Source organism: Protomyctophum bolini (assembly GCF_963924005.1).
Source record: "Protomyctophum bolini genome assembly, chromosome: 6".
NCBI classification, from domain to species: domain Eukaryota; kingdom Metazoa; phylum Chordata; class Actinopteri; order Myctophiformes; family Myctophidae; genus Protomyctophum; species Protomyctophum bolini.
The window spans coordinates 10,582,854-10,595,343 of record NC_137867.1 but is presented as its reverse complement, the minus strand read 5'-3'; the positions used below and the strand labels follow the sequence as shown (position 1 = coordinate 10,595,343).

At 44.0% G+C, this 12,490-nt stretch overlaps 1 protein-coding gene across 1 annotated transcript in view; it reads left to right on the top strand.

Annotated features, from left to right (window-relative positions):
• The window catches only part of LOC308316741 (GDNF family receptor alpha-2-like), a 172,504-nt gene extending 168,132 nt beyond the window's left edge, over nucleotides 1–4,372 (top strand). Inside the window, exon 8 of the mRNA XM_080765492.1 lies at nucleotides 4,196–4,372. Coding sequence (XP_080621618.1) covers nucleotides 4,196–4,354 — 159 coding nt within the window. The 3' untranslated portion in view covers nucleotides 4,355–4,372. The remainder of the gene's footprint in view (nucleotides 1–4,195) is intronic.
• Nucleotides 4,373–12,490: the final 8,118 nt, after the last annotated feature.

The window sequence follows — 12,490 nt, the reverse complement described above, 5'->3', positions numbered from 1 at the left end:
GTGCATGCGTGTGTGTCGGATGTGTGTGCGTGCAGCGAGTATGTTCACACGTACCGTGTCTGTGTGTGTGTGTGTGTATATGTCACGTGTGTCATGTGTGTGACACACACACCGGGGGTCTGTGCAAGTGTGTGTCGGCGAGTGTGTTCACACGTACCGTGTGTGCGTGAGTGTGTGTGTGTGCAAGTGTGCGCGTGCGTGCGCGCGCGCGTGTGTGTGTGTGTGTGTGTGTGTGTGTGCGCGCGTGCATGGAGGTTGGCTGCAGGCAGACAGAGATCTGGACTCATGTCAACAGGCTGCACATGGACACACATTAGTGCTCCTGCTAATTAATTGTGGCGGCTGTGTTTGCCGCATTGTCACGCAAGACGCTGCTTCTTTTTTGGCAACTGTCATTTAAACCATTTCTTCATGTCAGGTCATGTATCATTCTGCAGCACGCCTTCCATCATCGTCTCCTACTTATCATACTCCCCCCCCCCCTATCTCTCTCTCTCGTGCTCTTTCTCTACCTCTCTCTCTCTCTCGTGCTCTTTCTCTACCTCTCTCTCTCTCTCTCTCTCTCTCTCACTAGCACTAGCTGGTCTCTCTAACATCCCTCTCTGTCGTTTAAAATGTCATTGGGGAGGGGGGAGGGTATAAGTGGGAGGAATGGGGGTATGAAAAGAAAATGTCCTGTTGATATAATTCAATTTCTCATGTCATTAATTACTTGGCGGAGGCGCGGCGTGGCATGGTGTTTACTGTTGGGTGAGGGGAGATGTTTCAGGCACGTCCTACACAATGGACCGGGCCCTGGGCACCCCACGGATAACCGACGTGTAATATGTAAGGGGGATAATGTATGGCTATAGGTGGTCATTGTTGATAGATAAATCACCGACAGGGTGATTTAGCACCGACACGGAGCGGAGGTGGTTAATCACCCTGAAGGTGATTTATCTATCAACAATGACCACCGAGCCACACCTACATTATCACGCTTATTACACGGCTACTTAATACATGTACATTCATAAATTTACCCAAAAGTGACAACAAAGCGAAGTATTTCCTTACTTACGGTAATGAAAGTATGCCAAGTTGGCCCCGCAGAGTGCAACGTGTCGCCTCGGAGACAAGGAAGTGAGTGTCGACCAAATGGAATGCATCTTCGGGTACTGCATCGGCTATTTCTCGCTTCAAATGTTTTCAAAAACATTCTTGAGAGCAATGTTTAGTTAAACAATGTCGTTCGTGTGTTTGTTATGGCTGTCATGTTGGGTGTACAGCCAAACATCCCAGCAGCGCAGCAGGTGCTCTGAGCCTTTGATTAGGCAGCGGCCTGTTATAGAGCGGCGCGGTCTGTTATCAAGATATAACACACATCACAGGTTGGGGAACAGGTGGTACTGAACTAAACACGGTTGGTCTCAGGGCCCCAGACTAACTTTTTCACAGGTAGCACATGGTGCCACCAACCTTTTCAGCCTGCTCTCGTTTGTATTTTGATATAATCATCATCACTCACTCATGGGCGACCCCGCCTGAGTGAGGGGTACGGGGTAAGACCCGAAACCCTGTTGACCTCAGGATACATCACTGAGCATACGTCCCAGGTGCATCCATGCGGTGTGTTTTTAGCTATAGTTCTTCTATTTATAGTGACTCATTGGAATAGATTATGTGACAACCAGGTATAGTCTGGTGACCACCGGAGAGACAGGTGACAGCCGGAATGTAGACGGCACCCGGGTGAGCAGTATGGGTTAGCGCCCCAGCCTGTGTCCTCCGTGAGGAGGAAGCCCAACAGCCCTCGGTGAGGCCATGCAAGCAGCAAGCGGAGCCGCAGCACTATTCCCTGCTGAACCAAGTGTCTGGTGCTGAGACTCTGGTGCAACGCACAGGTCCTGGGCCTGGTGAGAGCAGGGGTGGACCTGGTGAGACGTAGGAGGGGCCCGGACACAGGAGTCAACCCACAGAGCCTAGTCCCTTCCATGCGCCAGAAGTGTACCTCCCAGTCCTGGCAGAGTAGTTCTGGAGTAGTTCCAACGGATTCTGTGGCCGTGGTTTTGCCCTATATAGTGGGACTGATCGAGGGTAGCTACTGGAACGTAAGTCGGGCCTTGATCACCCCGGCTGGGTCGCCTGAGTGAGGCCCCGTGGTATGATGTTGGAAGACCCGAAACCCCGTTGACCTCAGGATACATCACTGAGGATAAGTCCCATGCGGTGTATTTTTAGTTACAGGTGACGGGTTGGTCCACAGATGCATTACATCCACCCATTTGCACACACATGCGTACACCGATGCCGGAGGAAAGCATGCAAGGCAAGGCAATTAGGGGTTCAGTGTCTTGCTCAAGGACACTTCGACACTGACTCTGGAGAAGCCCGGGATTGAATACGCGACTGCCCCTGAGCCATGCAGTGCCGCCCCATTTACTTGAGTACGTGTACTTAGTTACATCACTGAGCAGGAAGGAGGAGGAGAAGGATGGGAAGGAGAGTAAAAAAAGAAAGAAAAAAAAGATAATGTCTCAGCAATGATGTGCCACCGTATTGCTGCAACCGGCCTGGAAATGGTGCCTGGGTAAATTGAGACTACAGTTACTCGGAGGCAAATGGTTTCCGCCGCCGTGTTACAAGAATCAGAAGGAAATTGAAAAAGCCATTCAAACGCTAACAATTTCATGGAAAAGGCACATAATAATAAGGCCATTGTGGTGTGTGTGTGTGTGTGTGTGGGTGTGTGTGTGTGTGTGTGGCTATAAGTTATAACATTTTCATCTCTCTCTGGGGGCACACTGGGGTAATATCCGGAGCGATGGGTTCCCAGCCACTCTCTGGGTTTAATGTGTACATGCAGGCACAGTCAAGTACATGGATCCGTCTCTCGGTTTGTGGCTCGTGCACAAGGAAATGTCTGTCGTGGTTTATAGCAGAAAATATTGTGGGTTCTTTGACTGCTATTGTACACAGACGGCCCAAACAGACAGCCCCAAATACACAAGCTCTATAGTTCCCACACTGTATAAAGTGTAGACTATTTAGTGAGCCTTGTTTTCCTTGTGCTGTGTTATGAAAGAGAAAACCACAGCTACCGCTGGCTGGCTCCAGTGGAGTGTGTCCAAAGAGTCAGTAATGACGGAATGTTTACTAAGACTTTGTTGGCACAACTTAAATAAATGTGTGTGTGTGTGTGGGGGTAATCAAAACAACTGGGAAGATCTCATCAGCACATGATGCTCGGTATAGTTGTCATTCCATAACTTCAAATTGTTTGCGGAATCGAAGAAACAATGTTGTTTTGTTTGTTTCTCTCTGTATCTCTTTTCCCCGTATCCCCAATGTTATCCTCCATGAGGAAATTACTTCTGTGATGAACGAGTGACGCCAGGACCTCGATGCTCTAAAATAGTGGTTCCCAAACATTTTTAGCCCGTGACCCAAAAGGAAAATTTGATATTTGGAAAGCTCACAACATGCCACGCCCCGTTGTTGTAGATTGTAGATTGGTTATTGTATTACATATTTTTTTGCTTTTTTTGGAATGTTTTTTAAACGCTCGGAAGAACGCTCTATTTTTGTATTACTTCCTGAAAATGAAAACGTACTGCGTGGTGACGTGTCGAGGCCCACATCGATAAAAGCCAAAATGAAGCTCACCCGTTTAATTCATATGCGCATCCGTCCATCACAGCTGCTACTGATTATATAAATGTTATTCCCATTCAAGATAACATCCAGTGTATTACTCGGTTTCAACTTAATCATCACAATAAAATATGTATCTGAAAACATTATAGGGTAGAAATAAGCCACATATCAGTAAACTGATACAGCTGGCCGACTATCTGACTTGTAAACAAACACATCCATGCGTACTGCGTACGTGTAGCATAGCTATACCGTCCCTAGCTACCGTCCCATCGCCTGAAGGGATGCGACACTCTGATTGGTTCAGAAACTTCAGAACGGTGTTTCAACTTGAAACCATCTGAAACGTCAAAGTAAAATGTCCACCATTTCTGTTTCACTACGCCCTTAAACCCTGCAGCTGCACGTGGTTTACTTGTGCGAAATGTGCGGGTCCCGCCTGCAGCTCCAGCTTTGACCAGTAGGGCCGTTCTGGGGGGCTTGATCCCGAGGCCAGTAACTCCATAACTAACCTCTACTCTCTCTCTCTCTCTCTCTCTCTCTCTCTCCCCCCCAGTCTATGGTGGAGCCCAGCAAAGGCTACGACGTCCTGCGCAGACCCGAGGGCCAGCCGGGACAGGAGGACGGGTCGGCAGGTCTGCACCGTGCCACCGCCTGGGCCCTGCTGCCCGGCCTGGCGTTGGCGCTGCTCCTGGCCCAGCAGCGTGCCTTGTAGAACGAAGAAGAAGAAGAAGGAGGAGGAGAAGAAGAGAGGGAATTTAAAAAAGAAATGAGGTCATCCGCCCACACAAGCTGATCCCAAAAGCAGAAGAAGGCGTTATATTTCAGAGGTGGCGTCGAGGATTTTTTAGCTGAAGTATTTTTTTGGGTCGTCATGAATGGCGGTCGTATGGAAGGAAGATGAACAAAAAAAGAAATTGCAGATGGATCTACAACTACAAATACCATCGGCAAAGTGAATTTTATCGTGTATTGTTTTTGTTTCGTTTTCTTTGGGGGGGGGGGGGGGAGGTGAGTGGTGCTTTTGAGGGCCATGCAAGGACAACAAGGCTTTAAAAAGAAAGACCCCTGGTTGTGTGTGTAAATTGTGTTTTGCGAGAGGCGTCCGAGGGCCCAAATCTCCGGGACTGATGCTCCCTCGGGACTCTGGCATGCAGACATAAAAAAGGACAAACACAACCTCCTCCACAACGACCCGACTGTCATTGTTCAAAGACTTCTGCACTTTTTTGCCATGACGATGAAGGAAGCAGGTGCATTACTGCAGGTTATACGAATGAATCTTGGAAGAAAAGAAAAAAAGACAGAGGAGACTGGATTTGGCATGAGTGGAAGGTGTAGCAGAGAGAGAGAGAGAGAGAGAGAGAGAGAGAATAAAAGAATGGAAGGAGAAAAATGGGGACAGGGGGGAAGTGAGTGCGGTGGCGGTGGCTTGGTAGTAACGTGAGGAGAGATAAATATTTCTTCTATCAGTCACTCGTTTCCATCCTGAATTGGTTCCCCCACTTAATCTCTTCTCGGATGAACGGACGGACTGCAAATTTTGCGGGCTCTGTGTGTGTGTGTGTGTGTGTGTGTGTGTGTGTGTGTGTGTGTGTGTGTGTGTGTGTGTGTGTGTGTGCGTGTGTGTGCGTGTGTGGCGGGAGGGGGGTGGGGGGTGATTACATTCTGTCGCTTCAACACTAGTATAAACTCTAAAACTGTAAAGACCTACTCGGTGTTCTAAGTGTTGGTATAAGTAACCGTGACCATAATCAAATCTACCGTTAAAAAAAAAAAAGGAAGAAAAATAAATTAAAAAAATCTTTAAAAAAAAAAAACCTGCTCTTTCGTTTTGGGGTGCAACAGTATAAATATAATATAAATATAACTATGATTATGATTATTATGATTTTTGATTTGTTTCTTTTTTTCAGGAGAGGAGGAAAAAAAAGTTAAAAGGCGCAAGGCGATGTTACCTAAAAAAAAAAGGTCCTCATTTTGAGATGTTAATTGTTATTGATGATCGTGTGGGTGTTCACCAAAACCATACAGTTTATGTCCACCTTCACATCATCTGTATATTTATGTCTTTATGTATATAACAAAAAAAGGCAAAATTGTTTCCTTTTCGTTGGAACTCGATGCTATTCTACTGTACCTTTGAATGGACAATTTACGTTACGATAGGCCCTTTGTTGTTGATGAAGAATACTGACCTAATGAAGACTCTGGTACAAAAGCGACACACAGGGAGGGGGGGGGGAGCCTTTGTTTGCTGCGTTTATATGTCTATAAAGGTTTGATGATCACAAAGAATGTATACAGGGATGAAATTAAAACGACAGAGCTCTACAATGCTTGGAAAGCCATAACATGTGTGTTGTTCACTCTCGAGTGTGGTTTAAACATGTGGAATTGATAAAGATTTTCAAGTTCATTCTTTGATAGTACATAACACGACAATCCACAATAAACCCATTCTCACCTGCTACACAATCCCACCAGATTACACACATCTACGAACAACACACACAGTGCCCACTGCACAGCACATATTAAAGAAAACCTTCTTCAGTAGTCTCAAATGAAGATGAATAATTCATGAAACTTTAGTTCAATCTTTGAGGAAATTCAGATTTCGAAATAAGAGGGAAATGGATTCCAGAAGCTTAAAAAATGTTTTTTTTCTCCTTGGATGTTCAAACGTTCAAATTAGTCGTCACATCCCTCATCCATCGTTTATGGGAAGGTGGCACAGGCTTCTTCCAACTTGTCAAGATCAATTTTCTGATCTTGTGTTAAGTTGATGAATATAATGGTATGGCAATGTTTCTCAATGCAGGGACCATATTCCATAATCGGAAAGAAGAAATGTGGCCTCTTCCTTATACGTCCTTCATAAGTGTTACCAATGATACGGTTTTGTTCAAACAGAGTCAGGGTGCTGCAGGAGGCTAAGCTGCCTCTGTGCAGACCATGACCCAGGTATAGGATGCTTAAATTACCACAAAGACATGCACAGCAAAAACAGTACAGTGGATCCACTACTTTCGCCATTTTGGACATGGTCACTTATTCTTGCCAAAGTTGCCACCCCCTATAATTTTGTCTGAAATGACGCCCCTGCCCTGAGGGTCCATTTGGTTCCAATTCTATACTCTCGGAGTTATAGACATATAATTGTCTGTCCAAAACTTATTTACAGCATTCTTAAATAAAAATAAATAAAAAAACTGGTCGCGTCGCACAACATTTCGCGGTTGCGGATCTGCTACTTTTGATGCTTTTGTGTGACACCTGTAGTATAATCAAAAGTATGACTTTTTTAAATGTTTTGGTATTCAGACAGCCAGCAATGAGTAAAACGCTCCCCTACAAATGTGTCCCTGTGACACATGTAGGGGCCACAATCTGCATTCAAAGATGTTCCTAGAAGCTTTGTCATTGGTCGGGGAAAAAAAACCCTGGTCGAAATGACTAACCAATCAGGAACTAGACAGGCACATCGACCAATGACAAAGCTTCTAGGACAATCTTTGAATGCAGATTGTAGCCCCTAGATCAGGGATACTCAAATAGATTTACCTGTGGGCCACATTACAAAAATGGCAAGGGGCCAGGGGCCAGTAGATAAAATTACGACATTAATGATACTTGATAACTTCTCTCTTTCAACCTGAAAATAGATAGCTATAAGTGAAGAGCAATTTCCGCAATTTCCGCAATTACCATTTCAGCAATTTCCATTTCCTCAATTTCCATTTCCGCAATTTCCGCAATTTCCATTTCCACCATTTCCGCATTTTCCGCAATTACCACTTCCGCAATTTCCATTTCCGCATTTCCGCAATTTCCATTTTTTAACATTTCCGCAATTTCCGCAATTATAATTTCCGCAATTTCCATTTGCACCATTTCCGCAATTTCCGCAATTTCCGCAATTTCCATTTCCGCAATTTCCATTTCCATTTCCAACTATTAATGGCAGCTGGGTTTCATCATTCAAATAAAATAGAATTCTGTCCGTTTAGCTATAAAATGATGTCAGGGAATAGGGATACACAGTATATGTCTTTCATTTGCATTGCATCTCCCCCCCCCCCCCCCCCCCCAAGCTTTTATTTTCGTTCGAGTAATAGTACAACTCTAATAGTATTACTTATAATAATGTAATTAAAGATAACTTCATTCAGATTTATTTATTTTTATTTCATTTTCCAGATTTTTTTTTCTTCTTTTTTTTAGATTTTCATTGGTGGGCCAGTCATAATGGTCCCGCGGGCCTGATGTGGCCCGCGGGCCTGAGGTTGAGTATCACTGCCCTAGATGTGTCACAGAGACTAAACATTTTTGGAAGCGTTGTACCCCTTCCTCCATTGCTGGCTGTCTGAATACCAATAAAAGAGGTGCCTGCCCGACAGCATCGATATTTTATCAAATGCAGGTGGCCTGATCTGCATATCAAACTGGGGGTCCTTGGAAATCACTGCACTACGCTGCAACGTTCATGCCATGAAAACTATCGTTATGGTGCCACTTCTTCATCCTAATAATAACCACTTAACAAAATGATGCAAGACTGCCATGATGAACAAAGCATTTGGTGCAAAACAGCAGGACATTGCAGAACATTAGCGTCTGAGAACACAGACACAGGGTACGTTCAGTACATTAGACTGCTGGGATTACTTGAGTGCCCGAGTCAAATGTATCAGGAAGGAGTTGTCAAATAATGGCATAGTACGCCACCATGCATATAGCCTAGCGGCTCCTCCATGCTGAATGTGCTTCTCAAGGACTGGCTTGGGTTACACGCGAGCTGTCTCTCATCGTGGTGCTCTCAGAGAGCTAAGGTTACCAGTGTTTAGTGTGCTGTAATTAAGCAGAATTATTTTTCTCTCTGCAGTGCGCTCCGACACGTGGCTTAACCTGCAGTCTATATCACCCCCCCCCCCTCCCACACACCCTGCCTGCCTGCCATGCCCAATTTTCTCGTACATTTTAACTCTTGACAATATGTATTACTTCTGCTCTAATTATACGGTATCCTACAAAATTGTACCACCGGTTGATGTATCACCTTTCATTTCCAAAACTAAACTCACTCTCTCTTTTCATGTGGCTGGGGGAATTTCATCATGACTCATTGGCATGTTTTTTTTTTTTTTTACTCCTTTCCTTTTTTCGAACGAAAGATTTACCGCTCGTTCACTGTACCCGGGGAAGTCGCGTTTGTTTGTGCACATGGCACTTTTTTTGCTCTCCCCCTCCACCCTCTTGCCTCGAGGTGGATGAATGTCGCATGCTACCGCACAATCAGTATTTCCACCAAAGTGTTTATGTCTTGAGGCACTATGTCAGGCACGGCAGCCCTGCCACATAAATGCACGCCTTGCCGCTGAGCTGAGCAGCCTTGTGTTTTGTGGCAGATTTAAGGGTTTGCTTCCTGTGTTCGCTTTGACGGTGTACAATGTCAATTCTGTACTGTGTTGTGTACGTTGTCGTCGTTCAATGTTAACTACATTTCCCAGTAGCTTCTGGGAAGCATCACCATATACTCACTAACGTGACTGAAGTAAAATCAGCTAGCATGTGCTTAAATTCATATTTAGAAAATGTTTCAGATATCAAAAATTTCAGAGATGATGGAATGGTGATGGATGATGATGGCCATGGAAGGGAAACCTTCTGAAAGCTTCATGGGCCAAAGATAATCAACTTCAAAAACTAAAAAAAAAACAGTCAAAATGACCACTCAGACATGCTAGTTCATTGAGACCTGATGCCGATTCTACAAATGCCCTCTATATCAGTATATTTTCAAGATCTTTTTTTTAAATGACAAAAATATCAAATTTTATATCTGCTATTTTTGAATAGCCAATGCTAAAATCTAAAAGGACACAGATGCTTTTCCTTTTCTTTTTTTAAATATTTATTTTTGGGCTTTTATGCCTTTATTATAGATAGGATAGTATAGTCTGACAGTAAATGGTGTGAGAGAGAGAGAGAGAGAGAGAGAGAGAGAGAGAGATGGGGAGTGACTTATATGCCAGCGGTCCAGGCCAACTTTCCCGGTTTTAATGGGATAAGAATATGCATAGGTTTCAAATTACGTTACGCTATGACAAAGCTTAAATTGCTTCGTTTCCAGTGCCAGACACAACATAAAATAACTCAGATCAGATGAGTTTTGAGTGCAGTTTGCCTCAAAATAGAATGCTCCATCTCATTCCATTTGTAGCTTGGCAAGTGTTTTATTTCATCAGTCAATGTCAGAATGGATCCTCATGCAGCAACATTATTGATTGATTATTGATCACATACACTATAGGTATAGGTAAAAAAGTAGCTTCAATGCAGCTATACGTATACGGTATAGCTTACAGACGACCTGTAGCAAGCTAATTATTTTTGACAGAGCTTTTAATGTAGCCAGCTAGATCTTTATGAATAATTTCAGTAAAATGTAATTAACTTAGGCAGTCGTTTGGCCAACACTGTGTGTAATGAAACGGTCAGTGTCCACCGTTGCAGTGAAAAAGCCATTTGGTTTGTTGGGGTGATTATGACTTTATGAAACGCAAAACCACCTCCAAATCCAAGGGGTTTTATATTGTCGTTTGTACTGTACTGTACTGTACTGTACTGTACTGTACTGTACTGTACTGTACTGTACTGTACTGTACTGTACTGTACTGTACTGTACTGTACAAACCCTTCTACCTGGCCTGTGTGTGTCTGTGTGTTAGGCTGTGCAACAGTGACACTTGGTGGTGAACAAAGGCTATAACGCTATTTTCGTCCCAGACACACACACACACACACACACACACACACACACACACATACATAGCTGTCTAGGAATGGTTGCACCACTCAAAAAACAGGAACAAAATACCCCTCCTCTACAGTGCTTCATGGCCCTTCCAACCAACAGGATTGCCAGCACTGCAGAGGAGAGACAGGTGACCCACAAATAATTTAGCTTCACCACACTGTCAATCATTAAAACCCTTTCAGTCTTGTGTGTTATACAACACTGTTGAACTGTCACTTTGAATTCAGCTGGTGATGTCAATTAATTAGTCATTTGACTCAGCTGTTTGTTGCGTGCGTGTGTGCGTGTGTGCGTGCGTGCGCAAGTTCCATGAAATTGTGTGTATAGGGCACAGGCTGTGACAGAATGCAGAATGTTCCATTCCAAGTTTTCAATATGAATACAAATATTTTGGGGAAAAAAGCACATCTACAAGCTCAAACTGTGTCGCATCGCAAGGCATTGTGAGCTTGTAGATCTGCTTTTTTGAGTGGTGGGCACACCGTCTCTGTATGTCTGTATGTCTGAGTACGGTGTCCAATTGGAGTCCTTTGTTTACTCCTTCCCATTGACCACGGTCGATCACGTGACATGTGCGTCGACGCACTAGAATATTTTGAATGCGTTGTTTTTAAGCTAGAAGCCAGAACGTCTAGTAACAATTCAAGTACAGTTCCACCGCCCATGCTATATATTTTTTTTTGAGTGGTGCAACCATAGGGTGCAGCACCTCCAATGCCCAAATGTCTGACGTCCCTATGTCTGTCTGTATGTATGCTCCTATGTTTAGGGTACCAACAGGTGACAAAGTGGCACTGTTGAGCTTCACATTGTGCACAGTTGCATGATGGGAAGATCCGACCTGTCTGAAGTGAGTGGTGCAAAAAACTCATCTTGCACCACTCACTTCAGACAGGTCGGATTTTCTTTTATATCCACCGCGGTGGCTGAGACCATGCAGAGCCATAGAGTAATGGTTGAGACAAAGCAGTGAAAGGTCCTGAAATATAACGTCAGTCTTACCCAATACCCAATCTTTCTGTTCCATGAACACGAGGCTGCTGTACTTTATACCTCATACTTTAAATGCTCACAATGCCTCTGCAATCATGTTGGGGTATAGAGGGAAAAAAAGACCAGACCCAGTATACAGAGCCGACGGTCACGTTGACTAAATATTGAGGGTTTAAAAGGTTAAAGGTCCTTGTAGACTGGTGCTGTTTTTCGGGAAATGCAGCTAAAATATGTCAAAGAAAGTCTATGAAGACATCTATGAAATCTATGGAGAGGTTTAGTCTGCGACACAGTTTGATGTAGTATAGGGGTCTCTGTCTCTCAGTTAACCCACTATTTATTTCAGAAAACTGGGGGATTTAGAAGATTTTTTTTTAAATGTTGAGGTCAGGCCTAAATGGGGGATCCTTGGCCTTACAAACGTTGAAGACCCCTAGACTAGAGGTTAAGATGTTGGCTTCCACAATTCCCGGACGTTACACATTGGTGCCGAGACCTAGATCGGGGGGTAACAAGACCACTCACCCCGTTTCTGTTTTCCTCCCAGAATGTTCCCCAGTGCGGGGTGGGAGAGGCTGGACAGCAGACGGCTGGACTTTGAATTTCTCTAACTATAAACTTTCATGACAGAGGACAGCCTAAGTACAAATATAATTTATGAAAAGCTACTACAGTGAAGTCTGTTCACAGAAGTTGTTGTAGGATATGTAGGGATTATCTGACGAGGTACCATTTGAGTGGGCAAAACCTTATACTAAATAATACTAAATTGTTTATAGGGTCAATATAAGTAAAATAATATAGCCTTTCCACAGGAGTATCTTTTTATATTTTTCCAAAAATAATACAAACAGCCAATAGCATATTACGAAGTTATCCCCCTCACTGGTGAAATTCCCGGGAGGAAAAATGGGCAAGCACCGGGGTGAGTTGTCCAGTATTCGATCGGGGAGATCAAAAAGAGGTCGAGTCGAATGTATTTGTTTACACAATTTTATAGCGATTTATTATTTTATTATAGTCCTACTATAGACC